The sequence below is a fragment of the Chamaea fasciata genome, unplaced genomic scaffold, assembly GCF_029207755.1.
Source record: "Chamaea fasciata isolate MVZ Bird 193981 ecotype frontalis unplaced genomic scaffold, bChaFas1.0.hap1 SCAF_5, whole genome shotgun sequence".
NCBI lineage: Eukaryota > Metazoa > Chordata > Aves > Passeriformes > Sylviidae > Chamaea > Chamaea fasciata.
In genome coordinates this window covers 1,417,629-1,441,704 of record NW_027094090.1, presented here as the reverse complement: position 1 = coordinate 1,441,704, position 24,076 = coordinate 1,417,629, and the positions used below count along the sequence as shown (strand labels likewise).

Genomic DNA, 24,076 nt, shown 5'->3' with positions numbered 1-24,076 from the left:
CAGACCCAGACCCAAACCCAGACCCAAACCCAAACCCAGACCCAAACCCAGACCCAGACCCAAACCCAGACCCAGACCCAGACCCAGACCCAGACCCAGACCCAAACCCAAACCCAAACCCAGACCCAAACCCAGACCCAGACCCAGACCCAGACCCAGACCCAGACCCAGACCCAGACCCAAACCCAGACCCAGACCCAAACCCAGACCCAGACCCAAACCCAAACCCAGACCCAAACCCAGACCCAGACCCAAACCCAAACCCAGACCCAGACCCAGACCCAAACCCAGACCCAGACCTAAACCCAAACCCAGACCCAAACCCAGACCCAGACCCTAACCCAGACCCAGACCCAGACCCAGACCCAAACCCAAACCCAAACCCAGACCCTAACCCAGACCCAGACCCAGACCCAAACCCAGACCCAGACCCAGACCCAAAACCAAACCCAAACCCAGACCCAAACCCAGACCCAGACCCAGACCCAAACCCAGACCCAGACCCAGACCCAAACCCAAACCCAGACCCAGACCCAAACCCAAACCCAGACCCAGACCCAAACCCAGACAACCCAAACCCAAACCCAGACCCAAACCCAGACCCAGACCCAAACCCAGACCCAGACCCAGACCCAGACCTAAACCCAGACCCAAACCCAGACCCAGACCCAAACCCAAACCCAGACCCTAACCCAGACCCAGACCCAGACCCAAACCCAGACCCAGACCCAGACCCAAACCCAGACCCAGACCCAGACCCAAACCCAGACCCAGACCCAAACCCAAACCCAGACCCAGACCCAGACCCAAACCCAAACCCAGACCCAGACCCAAACCCAGACCCAGACCCAAACCCAAACCCAGACCCAAACCCAGACCCAAACCCAGACCCAGAGCCAAACCCAGACCTAAACCCAGACCCAAACCCAAACCCAGACCCAAACCCAGACCCAGACCCAGACTCAAACCCAAACCCAAACCCAGACCCAAACCCAGACCCAGACCCAAACCCAGACCCAGACCCAGACCCAAACCCAGACCCAAACCCAGACCCAGACCCAAACCCAGACCCAGACCCAGACCCAGACCCAGACCCAAACCCAAACCCAAACCCAGACCCAAACCCAGACCCAGACCCAGACCCAGACCCAGACCCAGACCCAGACCCAAACCCAGACCCAGACCCAAACCCAGACCCAGACCCAAACCCAAACCCAAACCCAGACCCAAACCCAGACCCAGACCCAAACCCAGACCCAAACCCAGACCCAAACCCAGACCCAGACCCAAACCCAGACCCAGACCCAAACCCAGACCCAGACCCAAACCCAGACCCAGACCCAAACCCAGACCCAGACCCAAACCCAAACCCAGACCCAAACCCAGACCCAGACCCAAACCCAAACCCAGACCCAGACCCAGACCCAGACCCAAACCCAAACCCAAACCCAGACCCAGACCCAAACCCAGACCCAGACCCAAACCCAAACCCAGACCCAGACCCAGACCCAGACCCAAACCCAAACCCAGACCCAGACCCAGACCCAAACCCAGACCCAGACCCTAACCCAAACCCAAACCCAGACCCAGACCCTAACCCAGACCCAGACCCAGACCCAGACCCAAACCCAAACCCAAACCCAGACCCTAACCCAGACCCAGACCCAGACCCAAACCCAGACCCAGACCCAAACCCAAACCCAGACCCAGACCCAGACCCAAACCCAGACCCAGACCCAGACCCAAAACCAAACCCAAACCCAGACCCAAACCCAGACCCAGACCCAGACCCAAACCCAGACCCAGACCCAGACCCAAACCCAAACCCAGACCCAGACCCAAACCCAAACCCAGACCCAGACCCAAACCCAGACAACCCAAACCCAAACCCAGACCCAAACCCAGACCCAGACCCAGACCCAAACCCAGACCCAGACCCAAACCCAGACCCAAACCCAGACCCAAACCCAGACCCAGACCCAAACCCAGACCCAGACCTAAACCCAAACCCAGACCCAGACCCAGACCCAAACCCAGACCCAGACCCAGACCCAGACCCAGACCCAGACCCAAACCCAGACCCAAACCCAGACCCAAACCCAGACCCAGACCCAAACCCAGACCCAGACCTAAACCCAAACCCAGACCCAGACCCAGACCCAAACCCAGACCCAAACCCAAACCCAGACCCTAACCCAGACCCAGACCCAGACCCAGACCTAAACCCAGACCCAGACCCAGACCCAAACCCAAACCCAGACCCAAACCCAGACCCAAACCCAGACCCAGACCCAGACCCAAACCCAGACCCAGACCCAAACCCAGACCCAGACCCAAACCCAGACCCAGACCCAAACCCAGACCCAGACCCAAACCCAGACCCAGACCCAAACCCAGACAACCCAAACCCAGACCCAGACCCAAACCCAAACCCAGACCCAAACCCAAACCCAGACCCAGACCCAAACCCAGACAACCCAAACCCAGACCCAGACCCAAACCCAAACCCAGACCCAAACCCAGACCCAAACCCAAACCCAGACCCAAACCCAGACCCAGACCCAAACCCAGACAACCCAAACCCAGACCCAGACCCAGACCCAAACCCAAACCCAGACCCAAACCCAGACCCAGACCCAGACCCAAACCCAGACCCAGACCCAGACCCAAACCCAGACCCAGACCCAAACCCAGACCCAAACCCAGACCCAAACCCAGACCCAGACCCAAACCCAGACCCAAACCCAGACCCAGACCCAGACCCAAACCCAGACCCAAACCCAGACCCAAACCCAGACCCAAACCCAGACCCAGACCCAAACCCAAACCCAGACCCAAACCCAGACAACCCAAACCCAAACCCAGACCCAGACCCAGACCCAGACCCAAACCCAAACCCAGACCCAAACCCAGACCCAAACCCAGACCCAGACCCAGACCCAGACCCAAACCCAAACCCAGACCCAGACCCAGACCCAGACCCAAACCCAGACCCAAACCCAGACCCAAACCCAGACCCAGACCCAGACCCAAACCCAGACCCAAACCCAGACCCAGACCCAGACCCAAACCCAAACCCAGACCCAGACCCAGACCCAAACCCAAACCCAGACCCAAACCCAGACCCAAACCCAGACCCAGACCCAGACCCAAACCCAGACCCAGACCCAGACCCAAACCCAAACCCAGACCCAGACCCAGACCCAAACCCAGACCCAGACCCAGACCCAAACCCAGACCCAAACCCAGACCCAGACCCAGACCCAAACCCAGACCCAAACCCAGACCCAAACCCAGACCCAAACCCAGACCCAAACCCAGACCCAAACCCAGACCCAGACCCAGACCCAGACCCAAACCCAAACCCAGACCCAGACCCAGACCCAGACCCAAACCCAGACCCAAACCCAGACCCAAACCCAGACCCAGACCCAGACCCAAACCCAAACCCAGACCCAGACCCAGACCCAAACCCAGACCCAGACCCAGACCCAAACCCAGACCCAAACCCAGACCCAAACCCAGACCCAAACCCAGACCCAGACCCAAACCCAGACCCAGACCCAAACCCAGACCCAGACCCAAACCCAGACCCAGACCCAAACCCAGACCCAGACCCAAACCCAAACCCAGACCCAAACCCAGACCCAGACCCAAACCCAAACCCAGACCCAGACCCAGACCCAGACCCAAACCCAAACCCAAACCCAGACCCAGACCCAAACCCAGACCCAGACCCAAACCCAAACCCAGACCCAGACCCAGACCCAGACCCAAACCCAAACCCAGACCCAGACCCAGACCCAAACCCAGACCCAGACCCTAACCCAAACCCAAACCCAGACCCAGACCCTAACCCAGACCCAGACCCAGACCCAGACCCAAACCCAAACCCAAACCCAGACCCTAACCCAGACCCAGACCCAGACCCAAACCCAGACCCAGACCCAAACCCAAACCCAGACCCAGACCCAGACCCAAACCCAGACCCAGACCCAGACCCAAAACCAAACCCAAACCCAGACCCAAACCCAGACCCAGACCCAGACCCAAACCCAGACCCAGACCCAGACCCAAACCCAAACCCAGACCCAGACCCAAACCCAAACCCAGACCCAGACCCAAACCCAGACAACCCAAACCCAAACCCAGACCCAAACCCAGACCCAGACCCAGACCCAAACCCAGACCCAGACCCAAACCCAGACCCAAACCCAGACCCAAACCCAGACCCAGACCCAAACCCAGACCCAGACCTAAACCCAAACCCAGACCCAGACCCAGACCCAAACCCAGACCCAGACCCAGACCCAGACCCAGACCCAGACCCAAACCCAGACCCAAACCCAGACCCAAACCCAGACCCAGACCCAAACCCAGACCCAGACCTAAACCCAAACCCAGACCCAGACCCAGACCCAAACCCAGACCCAAACCCAAACCCAGACCCTAACCCAGACCCAGACCCAGACCCAGACCTAAACCCAGACCCAGACCCAGACCCAAACCCAAACCCAGACCCAAACCCAGACCCAAACCCAGACCCAGACCCAGACCCAAACCCAGACCCAGACCCAAACCCAGACCCAGACCCAAACCCAGACCCAGACCCAAACCCAGACCCAGACCCAAACCCAGACCCAGACCCAAACCCAGACAACCCAAACCCAGACCCAGACCCAAACCCAAACCCAGACCCAAACCCAAACCCAGACCCAGACCCAAACCCAGACAACCCAAACCCAGACCCAGACCCAAACCCAAACCCAGACCCAAACCCAGACCCAAACCCAAACCCAGACCCAAACCCAGACCCAGACCCAAACCCAGACAACCCAAACCCAGACCCAGACCCAGACCCAAACCCAAACCCAGACCCAAACCCAGACCCAGACCCAGACCCAAACCCAGACCCAGACCCAGACCCAAACCCAGACCCAGACCCAAACCCAGACCCAAACCCAGACCCAAACCCAGACCCAGACCCAAACCCAGACCCAGACCCAAACCCAGACCCAAACCCAGACCCAGACCCAGACCCAAACCCAGACCCAAACCCAGACCCAAACCCAGACCCAAACCCAGACCCAGACCCAAACCCAAACCCAGACCCAAACCCAGACAACCCAAACCCAAACCCAGACCCAGACCCAGACCCAGACCCAAACCCAAACCCAGACCCAAACCCAGACCCAAACCCAGACCCAGACCCAGACCCAGACCCAAACCCAAACCCAGACCCAGACCCAGACCCAGACCCAAACCCAGACCCAAACCCAGACCCAAACCCAGACCCAGACCCAGACCCAAACCCAGACCCAAACCCAGACCCAGACCCAGACCCAAACCCAAACCCAGACCCAGACCCAGACCCAAACCCAGACCCAGACCCAGACCCAAACCCAGACCCAAACCCAGACCCAGACCCAGACCCAAACCCAGACCCAGACCCAAACCCAAACCCAGACCCAAACCCAGACCCAGACCCAAACCCAAACCCAGACCCAGACCCAAACCCAGACCTAAATCCAGACCTAAACCCAAACCCAAACCCAAACCCAGACTCAAGCCCAAGCCCACCACGAGCTCGTTCCTTCCTCCCCCCCAACCTCTCCCAAGCCCCCCCCGCTCCTGCTGCTCTCCCTAGTCCCTGGAATTTTCCGGGATCAGCTCCGGCTTTCTTCCCTTCCCGATACTTTCCCCGGTCCAGAGACTGAAATTGATTGGCTTTTTCTTTTTATTATAATTTTAAATTTAATTTTTGTTTTTGTTTTATTTTAATTTTTGGTTTTGTTTTTATTTTTATTTTTATTTTAATTTTTATCTTTCTTTTTCTTTTTCTTTTAATTTTAATTTTTATTTTTGTTTTTTAAATATTTGTTTTAATTTTAATTTTTTTTTAAATTTTAATTTTTATTTTTGTTTTTGTGTTTATTTTTATTTTACTTTTTGTTTTAATTTTTGTTTTAATTGTAATTTTGATTTTTGTTTTTATTTTTATTTTTTATTTTAATTTTTAGTTTTGTTTTTGTTTTAATTTTTATTTTAATTTGTGTTTTAATTTTGATGTTTGTTTTTATTTTTATTTTTGTTTTAATTTTTATTTTTATTTTTGTTTTAATTTTAATTTTTGTTTTCATCTTTATTTTTGTTTTAATTTTAATTTTGATTTTTGTTTTTGTTTTTATTTTTATTTTACTTGTTGTTTTAATTTTAATTTTAATCTTTATTTTTATTTTTATTTTAATTTTTATTTTAATTTTTGTTTTAGTTTAGTTTTGTTTTTATCTTTTTGTTTTAATTTTAATTTTGATTTTTGTTTTTATTTTTATTTTACTTGTTGTTTTAATTTTAATTTTAATCTTTTTTTTATTTTTTGTTTTAAATTTTATTTTAATTTTTGTTTTAATTTTGATTTTTGTTTTTGTTTTTATTTTTGTTTTAATTTTTATTTTTTCTGTTTTTATTTTTATTTTACTTGTTTTAATTTTAATCTTTATTTTTATTTTTATTTTGATTTTTGTTTTTGTTTTTATTTTTATTTGTTGTTTTAATTTTAATTTTAATCTTTATTTTTATTTTTGTTTTAATTTTTATTTTAATTTGTGTTTTAATTTTGATTTTTGTTTTTATCTTTATTTTTGTTTGAATTTTAATTTTTATTTTTGTTTTAATTTTTATTCTAATTTTTGTTTTAATTTTAATTTTTGTTTTCATCTTTATTTTTATTTTTATTTTGATTTTGATTTTTGTTTTTGCTTTTATTTTTATTTTATTTGTTTTAATTTTAATTTTAATCTTTATTTTTTTGTTGTTTGAATTTTTATTTTAATTTGTGTTTTAATTTTGATGTTTGTTTTTATTTTTATTTTTGTTTTAATTTTAATTTTATTTTTGCTTTTGTTTTAATTTTGATTTTTATTTTTGTTGTAATTTTTATTTTTATTTTTGTTTTTATTTTGATTTTTATTTTTGTTTTAATTTTAATTTTTATTTTTGTTTTTGTTTTAATTTTTATTTTTATTTTTATTTTAATTTTGATTTTTGTTGTTGTTTTTATTTTTATTTTACTTGTTGTTTTAATTTTAATTTTAATCTTTATTTTGATTTTTGTTTTAATTTTTATTCTAATTTTTGTTTTAATTTTAATTTTTGTTTTCATCTTTATTTTTGTTTTAATTTTAATTTTGATTTTTTTGTTTTTATTTTTATTTTACTTGTCGTTTTAATTTAATTTTAATCTTTATTTTTATTTTTATTTTAAGTTTTATTTTAATTTGTGTTTTAATTTTGATTTTTGTTTTTATCTTTATTTTTGCTTTTGTTTTAATTTTTATTTTTGCTTTTGTTTTTATTTTGATTTTTGTTTTAATTTTAATTTTTATTTTTGCTTTTGTTTTAATTTTTATTTTTGCTTTTGTTTTAATTTTGATTTTTATTTTTGTTTTAATTTTAGTTTTAATTTTTAATTCTAATTTTCGTTTTCGTGCTGGCGTTGATTTGGGTGTTCGGGTCTGTCTCTGCAGCTGAGGGCCTTCGCCCGAGCCAAGGAAGCCGCTGGCTACAGCCCGGAGGAGCTGCGGGAGACTTTCGCCTTCCTGCGTTTTGACAAGGAGGAAGAGGTGCGGGCCGCGACTGGGGCTTCCCCGGGAATCTGGGATCAGATCCGAGGGTTTGGTCGGTTCCTTATCCCGTCAAAACCCCAGGAGATTTAGGTGGGAAGGGATCTCCGGAACATCCGATTTTCGGGATTGTAGGGCTGGAGTCGAGTGGGAAAAAAAAGGAATTTTCCTTTTTTTCCAGTAGAATTTTTGGGAATTCTTTGGCTCCTGGGGGATTTTAGGGAAGGATTTGAGTGGGAAAAAGGGAATTTTCCTTTGTGCCAATGGAATTTTCGGGAATTCTTTGGCTCCTGGGGGATTTTAGGGAAGGATTTGAGTGGGAAAAAGGGAATTTTCCTTTGTGCCCTTGGAATTCTTGGGAATTTTTGAGGATTCTTTGGCTCCTGGGGGATTTGGGAATCCACTGGAAATTCCCTTTTAACTCAATTTTAATTTTGGGAATCCACTGGAAATTCCCTTTTAACTCCGTTTTAATTTTGGGAATCCACTGGAAATTCCCTTTTAATTAAATTTTAATTTTGGGAATCCACCGGAAATTCCCTTTTAATTCAGTTTTAATTTTGGGAATCCACTGGAAATTCCCTTTTAATTCCATTTTAATTCTGTAAAAATCAGGGAATCCACAGGAAATTCCCTTTCCTCCTGCTGATTTTTCCTGTTTATATCCTTTTAAATTCCCTTTCCACCTCCGTTTTTTGGGGATTTTTGGGCTCAAACCGCATCCAGGTATTTTTCCAGCTCTGATGGGAGAGATTTTTATTCCCTGAGCCCAAAAAAAGCCGGAGAAGGAGAATTTGTTTTGTGGGTTTTTTTGCAGGCAAAGGAAGTGTGTCAGAGCGGGCTCCGAGTCAACAGCAGCTCCACCTCCAGCCTGGGGGACCCAGCCAAGGGTAAAACATGCCCAGGAATTTGGGAAAAATTCCCCAAAATTCGGGAAAAAATTCCCGGAAATTTGGGGGAAAAAATTCCCAGAAATTTGGGGGAAAAATCCCAGAAATTTAGAGAAAAAAACCCAGAAATGTGGGGGAAAAATCCCAGAAATTTAGGAAAAAAAATCCCCAAAATTTGGGGAAAATTCCCAAAAATTTGGGAAAAAATTCCCAGAAATTTGGGGGAAATTCCCAAAAATTTGGGAAAAAAAATGCCCGGAAAATCTGGAAAAAAACCAGCCAAGAATTTGGGGAAAAAACGCCCAGAAATTTGGGGGAAAAAAATCCCAAAAATTTGGGGAAAAATTCCCAGAAATCTGAGAAAAATTTGGGAAGAAATGCCCAGAAATATGGGGGGAAAATTCCAGAAATCTGGGGGAAAAAATGCCCAAAAATTTCAGAAAAAATGCCAAAACATTTGGGGGAAAATTCCCAAAAATTTAGGAAAAAAATCCCAAAAATTTGGAAAAAAATATCCACAGAATATAGGAAAAAAATGCCCAAAATTTAGGAAAATATTCCCCAAAACTTGGGAAGGATTCCTGAAAGTTTGGGAAAAAATGCCCAGAAATTTGGGAAAAATTATCAGAAATTGAGGAAAAAATACCAAAAATTTGGGGGGAAAAAAAATCTAAAAAAAGTTTGGGGAAAAAATGTCAGAAATTCAAGAAAAAAAATTCCCAGAAATTTGGGGGGAAAAAATGCCCCAAAATTTGGGAAAAAAAATCCCAGAAATTTGGGGGGAAAATTCCCACCTTTATCACCCGCTAAGTTATTATTTCGGGAATATTTGACATTTTCTGGGAATATTTCTCCCAGCTCTGCTCCCGTTTCCCCGAGGAAAACCTTTTCCAGGAGTTTTTTTTTTTTCCCTGCTGATAAATAATTCCCGTTTTCTCTCTTTTTTCCAGGGGTTTATATTTCCAAATATTCCGATTGTCTCCAGCCCAGACCTTGGCCCCCGGGAAAATCCGGATACATTGTCATTTGTAAACTGATCAAGGTAAAAAATCCCTCTTTTCCGGGGAATATTTCAATTTTTCTGGGAATTTTTTCTCATTTCCTGGGAATTTTTCTGACCTTTATCACCCAAGAACTGAATTTTTTTCAATATTTCTCATTTTCCGGGAATTTTTCTCATTTCCTGGGAATTTTTCCAACCTTTATCACCCAAGAACTGATTTTTTTTTTTCAATATTTCTCCTTTTCTGGGAATTTTTTTCTGGGAATTTTTCTCATTTCCTGGGAATTTTTCCAACCTTTATCACCCAAGAACTGATTTTTTTTCCAATATTTCTCCTTTTCTGGGAATTTTTCTCATTTCCTGGGAATTTTTCCAACCTTTATCACCCAAGAACTGATTTTTTTTTCAATATTTCTCATTTTCCGGGAATTTTTCTCATTTCCCGGGAATTTTTCTCATTTCCTGGGAATTTTTCCAACCTTTATCACCCAAGAACTGATTTTTTTTTTTTCAATATTTCTCCTTTTCTGGGAATTTTTTTCTGGGAATTTTTCTCATTTCCTGGGAATTTTTCCAACCTTTATCACCCAAGAACTGATTTTTTTTTCAATATTTCTCATTTTCCGGGAATTTTTCTCATTTCCCGGGAATTTTTCTCATTTCCTGGGAATTTTTCCAACCTTTATCACCCAAGAACTGATTTTTTTTCCAATATTTCTCATTTCCTGGGAATTTTTCTCATTTCCTGGGAATTTTCCCAACCTTTATCACCCAAGAACTGGGGTTTTTTGGGAATATTTCAGATTTTCCTGGAAATATTTCACTTTTTTCCAGGAAATATTTCACTTTTTTCCTGAAAATATTTCTCATTTTCAGGGAAATTTTTTTTGCCCATAATTTTGATTATGGGATGGAAAATCCGACTCCAAACTCCAAATTTCCCTCAGATTTTCAGGAATTTTGGGGAGATTTGACAGATTTTTTTCCCCCATTTCTCCTTTTCTCTGGAATTAATTCCAAACCCCTGACATTGGAAATTTCTCTTTGAAGGAAATTGTTCATTTCATTATTATTATTATTATTATTATTATTATTATTATTATTATTATTATATAAAATCCAACCCCAGACTCCAATTTTTCCTCAGATTCTCAGGAACTCTGGGTAGTTTTGCTGGATTTTCCCCCATTTTTCCTCCTCTCTGGAATTAATTCCCAACCCCTGATATTGGAAATTGCTCTTTGAAGGAGATTGTTCTTTATATTATATTACGTTATATTATATTACATTGTATTATATTATATTATATTATATTACATTACATTACGTTATATTATATTATGTTATGTTATACTTTATTTTATTATAGTATATTACATTAATTACATTATATTACATTACATTACACTACATTGCATTGTATTATATCATATCATATTAAATTATGTTAATATTAATATTAATAGTAACAATTATAAAATCCAACCCCAGACTCCAATTTTCTCTTGGATTTCCAAGAATTTTGGGAGATTTGATGGATTTTCCCCCCATTTTTCCTCCTCTCTGGAATTAATTCCAAACCCCTGATATTGGAAATTTCTCTTTGAAGGAGATTGTTCTTTATATTATATTATATTATATTATATTATATTATATTATATTATATTATATTATATTATATTACATTACATTACATTACGTTATGTTATGTTATACTTTATTTTATTTCATTATAGTATATTACATTAATTACATTATATTACATTACACTACATTGCATTGTATTATATCATATCATATTAAATTATATTAATATTAATATTAATAGTAACAATTATAAAATCCAACCCCAGACTCCAATTTTCCCTTGGATTTCCAAGAATTTTGGGAGATTTGATGGATTTTTCCCCCATTTTTCCTCCTCTCTGGAATTAATTCCAAACCCCTGATATTGGAAATTGCTCTTTGAAGGAGATTGTTCATTTTTTTATATTATTTTATATTACATTATATTACATTATATTACATTATATTATATTGTATTATATTATATTATATTACATTATATTATATTATATTATACTATATTATGTTTTATTTTATTATATTATATTATAGTATATTACATTAATTACATTATATTACATTACACTACATTGCATTGTATTATATCATACCATATTAAACTATATTAATATTAATATTAATATTAGTAGTAACAATTCTGAAATCCAACCCCAGACTCCAGTTTTTCCTCAGATTCTCAGGAGCTCTGGGGCGTTTTGATGGATTTTTCCCCCATTTTTCCTCTCTGGAATTAATTCCCAACTCCTGATATTGGAAATTGCTCTTTGAAGGAGATTGTTCATTTCATTTCATTATATTATATTAGATTAGATTAGATTAGATTAGATTACATTACATTAGATTACATTAGATTACATTAGATTACATTACATTACATTATATTATATTATATTATATTATATTGTACTACATTGTATTATATTTTATTTTATTATAGTATTTTATATTAATTACATTATATTATATTACATTACACTACATTGCATTGTATTTTATCAAATCATATTAAATTATGTTAATATTAATATTAATATCAATATCAATGTCAATATTAATATTAATAGTAGCAATTCTGAAATCCAACCCCAGACTCCAGTTTTTCCTCAGATTCTCAGGAGCTCTGGGGCGTTTTGCTGGATCTTCCCCCCATCTTTCCTCCTCTCTGGAGCTGTTTCCAAACCCCAGCCCCATCGGAATTTTTCCCCTTCCGCGAAGCCCCCTCACCTTGCCGAGGAGAATTCCCTCCAGCGGCCGCTCCCGTTCCTGGCGGTCGTTAATTAGCGGTTAATTGGCTTTTGCCCCGTTTGCTGCAGGGCAAGGTGAGAGCCATTGCCGAGAGCTCCACCAGCGGCTTCCCCTGCCCCTCGCCCGGCTACGACTGCCACGTGTCCAGCCGCAGCCCCAGCCGGAGCAGCCAGGTAAACCCCGAAAATGAAATGAAAACATGCCTCGATGCAGCTGGAAATACCGAAATCCCGCAGTCAGCAAATTAATGAATTCCTTAATTCGCAAATTTACCGGCTTCGTGCGCTCGTGACGTGGGGTGATTGGAGTCGGAAACCGAGTGGTTGTGAAGCTCATGGAGCTGAGTTGTCCTGGTTTGAAGCGGAATTCTTAGCGCTGAAAGTCGTAAAACTGAATTATGGTCATTTGAGAGCTGAATTCTTATTGTTTTGAAATTCGTGAAACTGGATTATCATCATTGAAAACCCAATTCTTGTCGTTTTGAAATCCGTAACACTGAATTTTGATGGTTTAAAACTCAATTATTATGGTTCTGAAATTCATAAAACTGAATTATTACCATTGAAAACCGAATTCTTGTCGTTTTGAAATCCGTAACACTGAATTTTGATGGTTTAAAACTCAATTATTATGGTTCTGAAATTCATAAAACTGAATTATTACCATTGAAAACCGAATTCTTGTCGTTTTGAAATCCGTAACACTGAATTTTGATGGTTTAAAACTCAATTATTATGGTTCTGAAATTCATAAAACTGAATTATTACCATTGAAAACCGAATTCTTGTCGTTTTGAAATCCGTAACACTGAATTTTTATGGTCCTGAAATTCATAAAACCGAATTATCGTCATTTAAAACTGAATTCTTACAGGTTTGAAATTCATAAAACTGAATTGTTGTAGTTTTAAACCAAATTATTATAGTTCTGAAATTCATATAACTGAATTATGGTCATTTAAGAGCTGAATTCTTATTGTTCTGAAATTCGTGAAACTGGATTATCATCATTGAAAACCGAATTCTTGTCGTTTTGAAATCCGTAACACTGAAATTTTATGGTTTAAAACCGAATTGTTATGGTCCTGAAATTCATAAAACTGAATTATCATCATTGAAAACCGAATTCTTGTCGTTTTGAAATCCGTAACACTGAATTTTTATGGTCCTGAAATTCATAAAACCGAATTATCGTCATTTAAAACTGAATTCTTACAGGTTTGAAATTCATAAAACTGAATTTTTGTAGTTTTAAACCAAATTATTATAGTTCTGAAATTCGTAAAACTGAATTATTATCATTTAAGAGCTGAATTCTTATTGTTTTGAAACTCGTGAAACTGAATTATCATCATTGAAAACCGAATTCTTGTCGTTTTGAAATCCGTAACACTGAAATTTTATGGTTTAAAACTCAATTATTATGGTTCTGAAATTCATAAAACTGAATTATTACCATTGAAAACCGAATTCTTGTCGTTTTGAAATCCGTAACACTGAATTTTGATGGTTTAAAACTCAATTATTATGGTTCTGAAATTCATAAAACTGAATTATTACCATTGAAAACCGAATTCTTGTCGTTTTGAAATCCGTAACACTGAAATTTTATGGTCCTGAAATTCATAAAACCGAATTATCGTCATTTAAAACTGAATTCTTACAGGTTTGAAATTCATAAAACTGAATTGTTGTAGTTTTAAACCAAATTATTATAGTTCTGAAATTCATATAACTGAATTATGGTCATTTAAGAGCTGAATTCTTATTGTTCTGAAATTCGTGAAACTGGATTATCATCATTGAAAACCGAATTCTTGTCGTTTTGAAATCCGTAACACTGAAATTTTATGGTTTAAAACCGAATTGTTATGGTCCTGAAATTCATAAAACTGAATTATCGTCATTTAAAACTGAATTCTTGTCATTTTGAAATCCGTAACACTGAAATTTTATGGTTTAAAACCGAATTGTTATGGTCCTGAAATTCATAAAACTGAATTATTACCATTGAAAACCGAATTCTTGTCGTTTTGAAATCCGTAACACTGAAATTTTATGGTTTAAAACCGAATTGTTACGGTCCTGAAATTCATAAAACTGAATTATCGTCATTGAAAACCGAATTCTTACAGTTTTGTGATTCATAAAACTGAATTGTTGTAGTTTTAAACCGAAATATTATAGTGCTGAAATTCATAAAACTGAATTATTATCATTTAAAATTGAATTAATTACAGTTTTGAAATTCATAAAACCGAATCATCCTCATTTAAAACCCAATTCCTGTCGTTTTGAAATCCATAAAACCGAATCATCCTCATTTAAAACCCAACGGAGAGTGTGCCCGTCCTCCCTCCGAATTGTTGTGGTTTTGAAATTAAAGGGGCTCTCAGGCCAAGACGTGGGGACGGGAATAACGGTTTTAAAATACAAATGTAATGCTGCAAAAATAATTTTGAAATGAAGGAGGTTCTCAGGCAAAGATGTGGGAATGGGAATAACGGTTCCGTGCTGGGGAAAATTAAAACAAAAACGTAATGCTGCAAAAAACCCGAAATGTTGGCAGTCGGAGCCCGACCTGTAACTGTACCAGCCCTGCGGCGAGCCTCGATGGCCCACGGACGGAAGGTTCCCCTGGAGTGACGGGGATTTCTGGGGGATTTCTGGGGGATTTCTGGGGGATTTCTGAAGGATCGCTTTTCCTGCTGGTTCTGAGCGCCTTCCCCGCCTTTTCCTTTCGCAGTACTACGTGTACGAGGTGAGCGGCGGCAGCACGGCCGAGCGGCCGCGGCAGGTGTGTCCCTACATCTTCCTGGCCTGCCGGTACCGAGAGCCCGGGGACATGCCTGGCCTGGCCTCCCCCCGCCTGTGAGTGAGCCCCGCGCCGTCCCGTCCTTCCCTTCCCTTCCCTTCCCTTCCCTTCCCTTCCCTTCCCTTCCCTTCCCTTCCCTTCCCTTCCCTTCCCTTCCCTTCCCTTCCCTTCCCTTCCCTTCCCTTCCCTTCCCTTCCCTTCCCTTCCCTTCCCTTCCCTTCCCTTCCCTTCCCTTCCCTTCCCTTCCCTTCCCTTCCCTTCCCTTCCCTTCCCTTCCCTTCCCTTCCCTTCCCTTCCCTTCCCTTCCCTTCCCTTCCCTTTCCTTTCTCCTTCCCGTTCCCCTTCCCCCTTCCCCCTTTCCCTTCCCCTTTCCCCATTTCCCCTTTCCCATTTCCCATTCCCCCTTCCCATTTCCCCATTTCCCATTTCCCCTTTCCCCATATCCCCTTTCCCCATTTCCCCTTTCCCCTTTCCCCTTTCCCCCTTTCCCATTTCCCCTTTCCCCTTTCCCCATTTCCCCTTTCCCCTTTCCCCTTTCCCCCTTTCCCCTTTCCCCTTTCCCATTTCCCATTTCCCCTTTCCCCATTTCCCCTTTCCCATTTCCCCTTTCCCCCTTCCCCTTTCCCCTTTCCCCTTTCCCCATTTCCCCTTTCCCCTTTCCCCATTTCCCCTTTCCCCCTTCCCCTTTCCCCTTTCCCCATTTCCCCATTCCCCATTCCCCATTCCCCATTCCCCATTCCCCATTTTTTATTCCTTTTCCACTCTCTCACTATTCACTTCCTCATTTCTCTGGTTTTTTTTTCCCTCCTCCAGAGCGGAGCGGAGCCACCAAGGTGAGAGCAGCCGGCATTCCCCTTTGCCCTTGGCTTTACCCGTGGGTTCTCTCCTCCATCCCTGCCCCCTCCTCCGGCCTATTTCGGGCTCGTTGCCCTTTTCCCCGCAGGCCCGTACTGCCCGTGGCGCGGCCAGCTGTCCATCCGCGGCCGCCTGCTCTGCTCCATCGCCCTGAGGAACGCGCACAGCTCCACCATCCCGGCCCAGCTGTGAGTTTGCTCCTTCTTCCGGTCTTCCTGCCGCAGTTCCCGGGCTGCTGCGTTCAGAGACTGAACCCGCTGTCTCCGCCAAATCCTTATTTCCTGACCCACACTCGGCTTCTTAACCAAAGTCCGGTTTCTTGACCTAAACCCGGTTTCTCAAAGTGAACCCGCTTTTCGAACCAAACCCTGGGTTCTTAACCCAGACTCGGCTTCTTAACCAAATCTCAGTTTCTCAAACTAAACCTGGGCTCTTGAACTAAACCTGGTTTCTTAGACTAAACCTGGGCTCTTAGACTAAACCTGGGCTCTTGGACTAAACCTGGGCTCTTGGACTAAACCTGGGCTCTTGGGCTAAACCTGGGCTCTTGGGCTAAACCTGGGCTCTTGGGCTAAACCTGGGCTCTTGGACTAAACCTGGGCTCTTGGGCTAAACCTGGGCTCTTGGACTAAACCTGGTTTCTTAGACTAGACTTGGTTTCTTAACCCAAATCCTCGTTTCTTACACTAAACCTGGTTTCTCAACCAAATCCTGGTTTCTTACACTAAACCTGGCTTCTCCACCAAATCCTTATTTTCTAACCCAAACTTGGCTTCTTAACCAAATCCTGGTTTCTCAAACTAAACCTGGCTTCTCAAACTGAGCCTGGTTTTTCAACCAAATCCTTATTTTCTAACCCAAACTCGGCTTCTTAACCAAATCTCAGTTTCTCAAACTAAACCTGGGCTCTTGAACTAAACCTGGGCTCTTGGACTAAACCTGGTTTCTTACACTAAACCTGGTTTCTTAAGCCAGACTTGGTTTCTTAACCCAAATCCTGGTTTCTTACACTAAACCTGATTTCTCGACCAAATCCTTGTTCCTTAAGCCAGACTCGGTTTCTCAAACTAAACCTGGTTTCTCCACCAAATCCTTATTTTCTAACCCAAACTTGGTTTCTTAACCCAAATCCTGGTTTCTTAAACTCAATCTGGCTTCTCAAACTGAGCCTGGTTTTCCAACCAGACCCCGGATTCTTAACCCAGAGCCATTTTTTAAACAAAATCTTGGTTTCTTAACCCAAACCTGGTTTCTCAACCAAATCCTGGTTTCTTAAACCAAACCTGGTTTTTAAACCTAAAACTGGTTTCTCACACTAATCCTGGTTTTTAAACCTAAACCCGGTTTTTAACCCCAAACCCGGTTGGTTTTTAACCCCAAACCCGGTTTGTTTTTAACCCCAACCCCGTTTGTTTTTAACCCCAAATCCCGTTTGTTTTTATCCCCAACCCCGGTTGGTTTTTAACCCCAAACCCGGTTTGTTTTTAACCCCAAACCCGGTTTGGTTTTAACCCCAAACCCGGTTGTTTTTATCCCCAACCCCGGTTGGTTTTTAACCCCAACCCCGGTTGGTTTTAACCCCAAACCCGGTTGTTTTTAACCCCAAACCCGGTTGGTTTTTAACCCCAAACCCGGTTGGTTTTTAACCCCAAACCCGGTTTGTTTTTAACCCCAAACCCGGTTTGTTTTTAACCCCAAACCCGGTTGGTTTTTAACCCCAAACCCGGTTTGGTTTTAACCCCAAACCCGGCTGGTTTTTAACCCCAAACCCGGTTTGTTTTAACCCCAAACCCGGTTTGTTTTTAACCCCAAACCCGGTTTGTTTTTAACCCCAAACCCGGTTGGTTTTTAACCCCAAACCCGTTTGTTTTTAACCCCAAACCCGGTTTGTTTTTAACCCCAAACCCGGTTTGTTTTTAACCCCAAACCCGGTTGGTTTTTAACCCCAAACCCGTTTGTTTTTAACCCCAAACCCGGTTGGTTTTTAACCCCAAACCCGGTTTGTTTTTAACCCCAACCCCGGTTGTTTTTCCCCCCAAACGCGGCTTTGCCTTTCCCTGCCTTCCCTTCCCGTCTGCTGCTGGAATGTCGGCGCCCTCGGGAAGGCGTCCTCGCCTCCCAGCTGGCCGAGGAGATCAAATCCCGGAGCCTGAGCGGAGACGTGGATTCCGACACCTCGGGGGGCTGGGAGCTGAGGATTCCCGGCCTTTCCAACCGGGATCCTTTGAGGATCCGAGTGCGGAGCAAGCTGCGCCTTTTCCAGAGTTTCTTTGTTTTTGCTTCCGTGAACTCCCGGCTCTCCTTCATCCTGAAATTTTGGGGTGTTTTCTCCCCCCTCAGGCCTCCCAACCTGGACATCCAGCACGTCATGGGCTTGGCGGACTTGAAGAAGAAACTGCCAGAAGCTGCGTTCGGGAAAAAAAACTACACCGGGCACGAAGGTGGGTGGGGGAAAAAATCCCCAATTCCCTGGGATTCCACTTCGTCCTTCCGGGCCAGGATTCCTGGATTTCGGAATTCCCGCACCGAATCCCTCGTTGATTTTCATTTTGATTTTCGTTTTCCTCCCTCAGTCTGTTTTCAGGGGGTTTACTCCAGTCTCTACGAGGTGGAAATCTCCAGGAAGGATCAATCCCGGATGGATCAGCTGCTGGAAGAGCTGAAGGAAAAGGATTTGGTGAGTTTTGGGGGGGAAATTTGTTCTGGGGTTGTTTAGTTTTTCTTTCCTGGGAGAGAAAATGAGAAGTTTGGGTGACCTTATCCACGATTAATGCCCAAGAGAACGGATTTTCCGCGCTTGGAATGCGATTTTCCCGCTTTGTAGCCCTGAAATATTTATTTTGAGGATGAACGCCGTGAGCTGGGAATTATTCCTGGAGAGTTTTCCTTGGAATCTGTTTTTTTTCCTGTTTTTTTTTTATTCCTGCTGGGATTTGGGCTCTGCCTTCGCTCCTCCCGCTCTTCCCTCCCGTTTTTTTTTTTTTTTGGTGTTTCCTGTAAATCCAGAGATAAAAACCCAGCGCTGGGATCGTCCTCCCCTCGCTCTGTTGTGTTTCGGGAGGAAGAAAATCCCAGGAATTTTCATTTCCAACCCCAGCTCGTGGCCTGGAAGCCACAGGAGGCTGGAAAACCGCTCAGGGAAACTCCCAACCCTCCGGATCAGGATGATACAGCCACCAAAAAAAAAAAAGGAGGAATGTCCACGAGAGGAATAAATTTGGGAATTTCAGCGTTTTCAGCCGGAGGGAGGAGATGGCTGATGGGAAAAACCCTCCCAGGGAACTTGGGTTTTCCAGGAGGGGAAATTCCTGCGCCTCCAGCTCCAGCAGCTGAACTTGGTCACTGAGCTCAGGGGGGGAGGGGATGCAGTGAGTAATTCCCGGGAAAAGGGAGGAACGCTGGAATGCCGGAATGGGAAAGTTCCTGTCAGGCCGGAAACTGCCAAACCGGGATTTTCTGGGAATGTTCCCCCGGAGAGGAGAAGCTCCAGGAGAGCCCAGAGGGGCCGGGCAGGCCGGGCTCTCCTGCGCCTCCCTCCCTGGGAGAATTCCCTGAATCCTTCGTTATCAAACATTCCCTGGATTTCCTTTCCCTGCTGAGGGAGAATTCCCGGGATTTCCTTTCCCAGCTGAGGGAGAATTCCCTGGATTTCCTTTTGTGCTGAGGGAGAATTCCCTGGATTTCCTTTTGTGCTGAGGGAGAATTCCCGGGATTTCCTTTCCCAGCTGAGGGAGAATTCCCTGGATTTCCTTTTGTGCTGAGGGAGAATTCCCTGGATTTCCTTTCCCTGCTGGGGGAGAATTCCCTGGATTTCCTTTCCCAGCTGGGGGAGAATTCCCTGGATTTCCTTTTGTGCTGAGGGAGAATTCCCTGGATTTCCTTTTGTGCTGAGGGAGAATTCCCGGGATTTCCTTTCCCAGCTGAGGGAGAATTCCCTGGATTTCCTTTTGTGCTGGGGGAGAATTCCCTGGATTTCCTTTCCCTGCTGGGGGAGAATTCCCTGGATTTCCTTTTGTGCTGGGGGAGAATTCCCTGGATTTCCTTTTGTGCTGGGGGAGAATTCCCTGGATTTCCTTTCCCAGCTGAGGGAGAATTCCCTGGATTTCCTTTTGTGCTGGGGGAGAATTCCCTGGATTTCCTTTTGTGCTGGGGGAGAATTCCCTGGATTTCCTTTTGTGCTGAGGGAGAATTCCCTGGATTTCCTTTCCCAGCTGGGGGAGAATTCCCGGGATTTCACATCCTTGACCCGTAATTTTTACACTAAAAATACACAAATTCAAGTCGCTCTTTTATTAATTCCTAATTAATTAATTATTATCATATAAAAGTGATTAAAAACCCCGAAACTTGCGCCAAGGAGATTTAATTTCTCATCCCCGCGCCCTAATTCCGACCCGGTATTTTTAATTTTTTTGGTTTTCATTATTGCCCCCAGTTTATTAAATAAAAATGAAACTTCACAACCTTCCCTCCCTCCCCTCTGCTCTTTGAAATCAACGGCGTCGCTTGGAAAAAGCTGCCAGATATTGAATCGGCTTCTTTTAAATCACTCCCAGCTCATCTAAAATAAAAAAATACATCTTCTATTCTATTTTATTTTATTTTATTTTATTTTATTTTATTTATTTTATTTATTTTATTTCATTTTATTTTATTTCTTTTCTTTTCTTTTCTTTTCTTTTATTTATTTTTATTTATTTTTATTTTATTTATTTTTATTTTATTTTATTTATTTTATTTTATTTGTTTTTATTCTATTTTATTTTATTTGGTTTTTTATTTTATTTTGGTTGTTTGTTTTTATTTTATTTTATTTGGTTTTATTTTATTTGTTTTTATTTTATTTGTTTTTATTTTTTTATTTGTTTTTATTTTATTGGTTTTTATTTGTTTTTATTCAATTTGTTCTTATTTAATTTGTTTTTATTTGTTTTTATTTTATTTTATTTGTTTTGTTTTTATTTTATTTTACTTTATTTTATTTTATTTGTTTTTATTTGTTTTTAATTTATTTGTTATTTTATTTTATTTGTTTTTATTTGATTTGATTTGGTTCGTTTTTATTTTATTTGTTTTAATTTGTTTTTATTTTATTTTATTTTATTTGTTTTAATTTGATTAGATTTGATTTGATTTGATTTGTTTTGATTTGTTTTTATTTTATTTGCTTTTATTTGTTTTTATTTTATTTTATTTTATTTGTTTTTATTTGCTTTTATTTGTTTTTATTTTATTTTATTTTATTTGTTTTTATTTGCTTTTATTTGCTTTTATTTGTTTTTATTTTATTTGTTTTTATTTGTTTTTATTTGTTTTTATTCAACTTGTTTTTATTTTATTTGATCATCTCCCTGAAAGATCCTCCCGACACTGAGAACTCCCAAGGATTCCCTTGGACATTTGTGTTTTCTCCCAGGAAACGCTGGAATTTCCTCCGGAAATCCGGGAATTTTTCCCCGGAGGTGTTGGGAAAACCTTTCCCCTTCGAGCCGCGATCCGCGGCCGGGCTGCCTTGAGAGGAGTCGTCGTTCGCTCCGGGCGCTTTGAGGAGGAATTCCCTTTATTCGAAGGAATTTTTTCCCGGGAACACAGAACATTTTCAATCCCAAATCCCGGAATTTTTGTTGGGAACACGGAACATTTTCAATCCCAAATCCCAGAATTTTTGTTGGGAACACAGAACATTTTCAATCCCAAATCCCGGAATTTTTTCCCGGAACACGGAACATTTTCAATCCCAAATCCCAGAATTTCTGATGGGAACACGGAACATTTTCAATCCCAAATCCCAGAATTTTTGTTGGGAACACGGAACATTTTCAATCCCAAATCCCAGATTTTTTCCCCGGAACACGGAACATTTTCAATCCCAGCTCCCGGAATTTAATTTCCTTTCTCCCGGTCCTTTTCCCAGGCAATCATCAAATATTTACGGGATCACGGAGTTCTCGTCCTGCTCACGTCCTCAGCCCTGGCACGAGAGGAGGGTGAGGCTGCGCTGGGCCGGGCTTGGCTGGGCTCGGCTGAATTCCGGCTGTGCCCGGGGCTTGGGGGCCTGAACCGAACCCGGTTTGTCAAACCCAACCCGGTTTATCAAACCCAACCCGGTTTATCAAACCCAACCCGGTTTATCAAACCGAACCCGGTTTATCAAACTGAACCCGGTTTATCAAACTAAACCTGGTTTATCAAACTAAACCTGGTTTATCAAACTGAACCCGGTTTATCAAACTGAACCCGGTTTATCAAACCGAACCTGGTTTATCAAACTAAACCTGGTTTATCAAACCGAACCCGGTTTATCAAACCGAACCCGGTTTATCAAACCGAACCCGGTTTATCAAACCAAACCTGGTTTATCAAACCGAACCTGGTTTATCAAACCGAACCTGGTTTATCAAACTAAACCTGGTTTATCAAACCGAACCCGGTTTATCAAACCCAACCCGGTTTGTCAAACTAAACCTGGTTTATCAAACTGAACCCGGTTTATCAAACCCAACCCGGTTTATCAAACCGAACCCGGTTTATCAAACCGAACCTGGTTTATCAAACCGAACCCGGTTTGTCAAACTAAACCTGGTTTTATCAAACTAAACCTGGTTTTATCAAACTGAACCCGGTTTATCAAACTGAACCCGGTTTATCAAACCGAACCCGGTTTATCAAACTGAACCCGGTTTATCAAACCGAACCTGGTTTATCAAACCGAACCCAGTTTATCAAACTAAACCTGGTTTTATCAAACTAAACCTGGTTTTATCAAACTGAACCCGGTTTATCAAACTGAACCCGGTTTATCAAACCGAACCCGGTTTATCAAACTGAACCCGGTTTATCAAACCGAACCCGGTTTGTCAAACTGAACCTGGTTTATCAAACCCAACCCGGTTTGTCAAACCCAACCCGGTTTATCAAACCAAACCCGGTTTGTCAAACTGAACCTGGTTTGTCAAACCGAACCTGGTTTATCAAATCGAACCCGGTTTATCAAACTAAACCTGGTTTATCAAACTGAACCTGGTTTATCAAACCAAACCCGGTTTGTCAAACTGAACCTGGTTTATCAAACCGAACCTGGTTTATCAAACCGAACCCGGTTTGTCAAACCGAACCCGGTTTGTCAAACTGAACCTGGTTTATCAAACTGAACCTGGTTTATCAAAGCAAACCTGGTTTATCAAACCAAACCTGGTTTATCAAACCGAACCTGGTTTATCAAACCGAACCTGGTTTATCAAACCGAACCTGGTTTATCAAACCGAACCCGGTTTATCAAACCGAACCCGGTTTATCAAACCAAACCTGGTTTATCAAACCGAACCCGGTTTATCAAACCGAACCTGGTTTATCAAACCGAACCTGGTTTATCAAACCGAACCCGGTTTATCAAACCGAACCTGGTTTATCAAACTAAACCTGGTTTATCAAACCGAACCTGGTTTATCAAACTAAACCTGGTTTATCAAACCGAACCTGGTTTATCAAACCGAACCTGGTTTATCAAACCGAACCTGGTTTATCAAACTAAACCTGGTTTCTAAACCCAGGCTTGGTTTCTTAATCCGGTTTTTGAGCCATCATTTGGTTTCTGAACCCAAACCTGGGTTTTGGACCCACGCCTGGTTCTTGACCTGAACCTTGTTCCCTGAATAAACCTGGGTTCTCAAACTAAACCTCATTCCTGACCCCAAACCTCATTTCTGAACTTAAACCTGACCCCAAAGCCGATTCCTGACCCTAAACCTGCCCCCAGCCCCAGTTCCTGCCCCAATTCCTGCCCCCAACCCCAATTCCTGCCCCAATTCCTGCCCCAATTCCTGCCCCCAGCCCCAATTCCTGCCCCAATTCCTGCCCCAATTCCTGCCCCAATTCCTGCCCCCAGCCCCAATTCCTGCCCCAATTCCTGCCCCCAACCCCAATTCCTGCCCCAATTCCTGCCCCAATTCCTGCCCCAATTCCTGCCCCAATTCCTGCCCCAATTCCTGCCCCAATTCCTGCCCCCAACCCCAATTCCTGCCCCAATTCCTGCCCCAATTCCTGCCCCAATTCCTGCCCCC

At 42.8% G+C, this 24,076-nt stretch overlaps 1 protein-coding gene across 1 annotated transcript in view; it reads left to right on the top strand.

Annotated features, from left to right (window-relative positions):
• The window catches only part of LOC136289154 (nascent polypeptide-associated complex subunit alpha, muscle-specific form-like), a 67,937-nt gene that overhangs the window by 25,819 nt on the left and 18,042 nt on the right, over positions 1 to 24,076 (top strand). The window contains exons 3-12 of the mRNA XM_066182642.1: positions 7,527 to 7,622; positions 8,440 to 8,512; positions 9,463 to 9,554; positions 12,416 to 12,520; positions 15,093 to 15,217; positions 15,975 to 15,994; positions 16,105 to 16,204; positions 18,357 to 18,457; positions 18,590 to 18,693; positions 21,931 to 22,003. Of these exons, the coding sequence (XP_066038739.1) occupies positions 7,527 to 7,622; positions 8,440 to 8,512; positions 9,463 to 9,554; positions 12,416 to 12,520; positions 15,093 to 15,217; positions 15,975 to 15,994; positions 16,105 to 16,204; positions 18,357 to 18,457; positions 18,590 to 18,693; positions 21,931 to 22,003 (889 nt within the window). The remainder of the gene's footprint in view (positions 1 to 7,526; positions 7,623 to 8,439; positions 8,513 to 9,462; positions 9,555 to 12,415; positions 12,521 to 15,092; positions 15,218 to 15,974; positions 15,995 to 16,104; positions 16,205 to 18,356; positions 18,458 to 18,589; positions 18,694 to 21,930; positions 22,004 to 24,076) is intronic.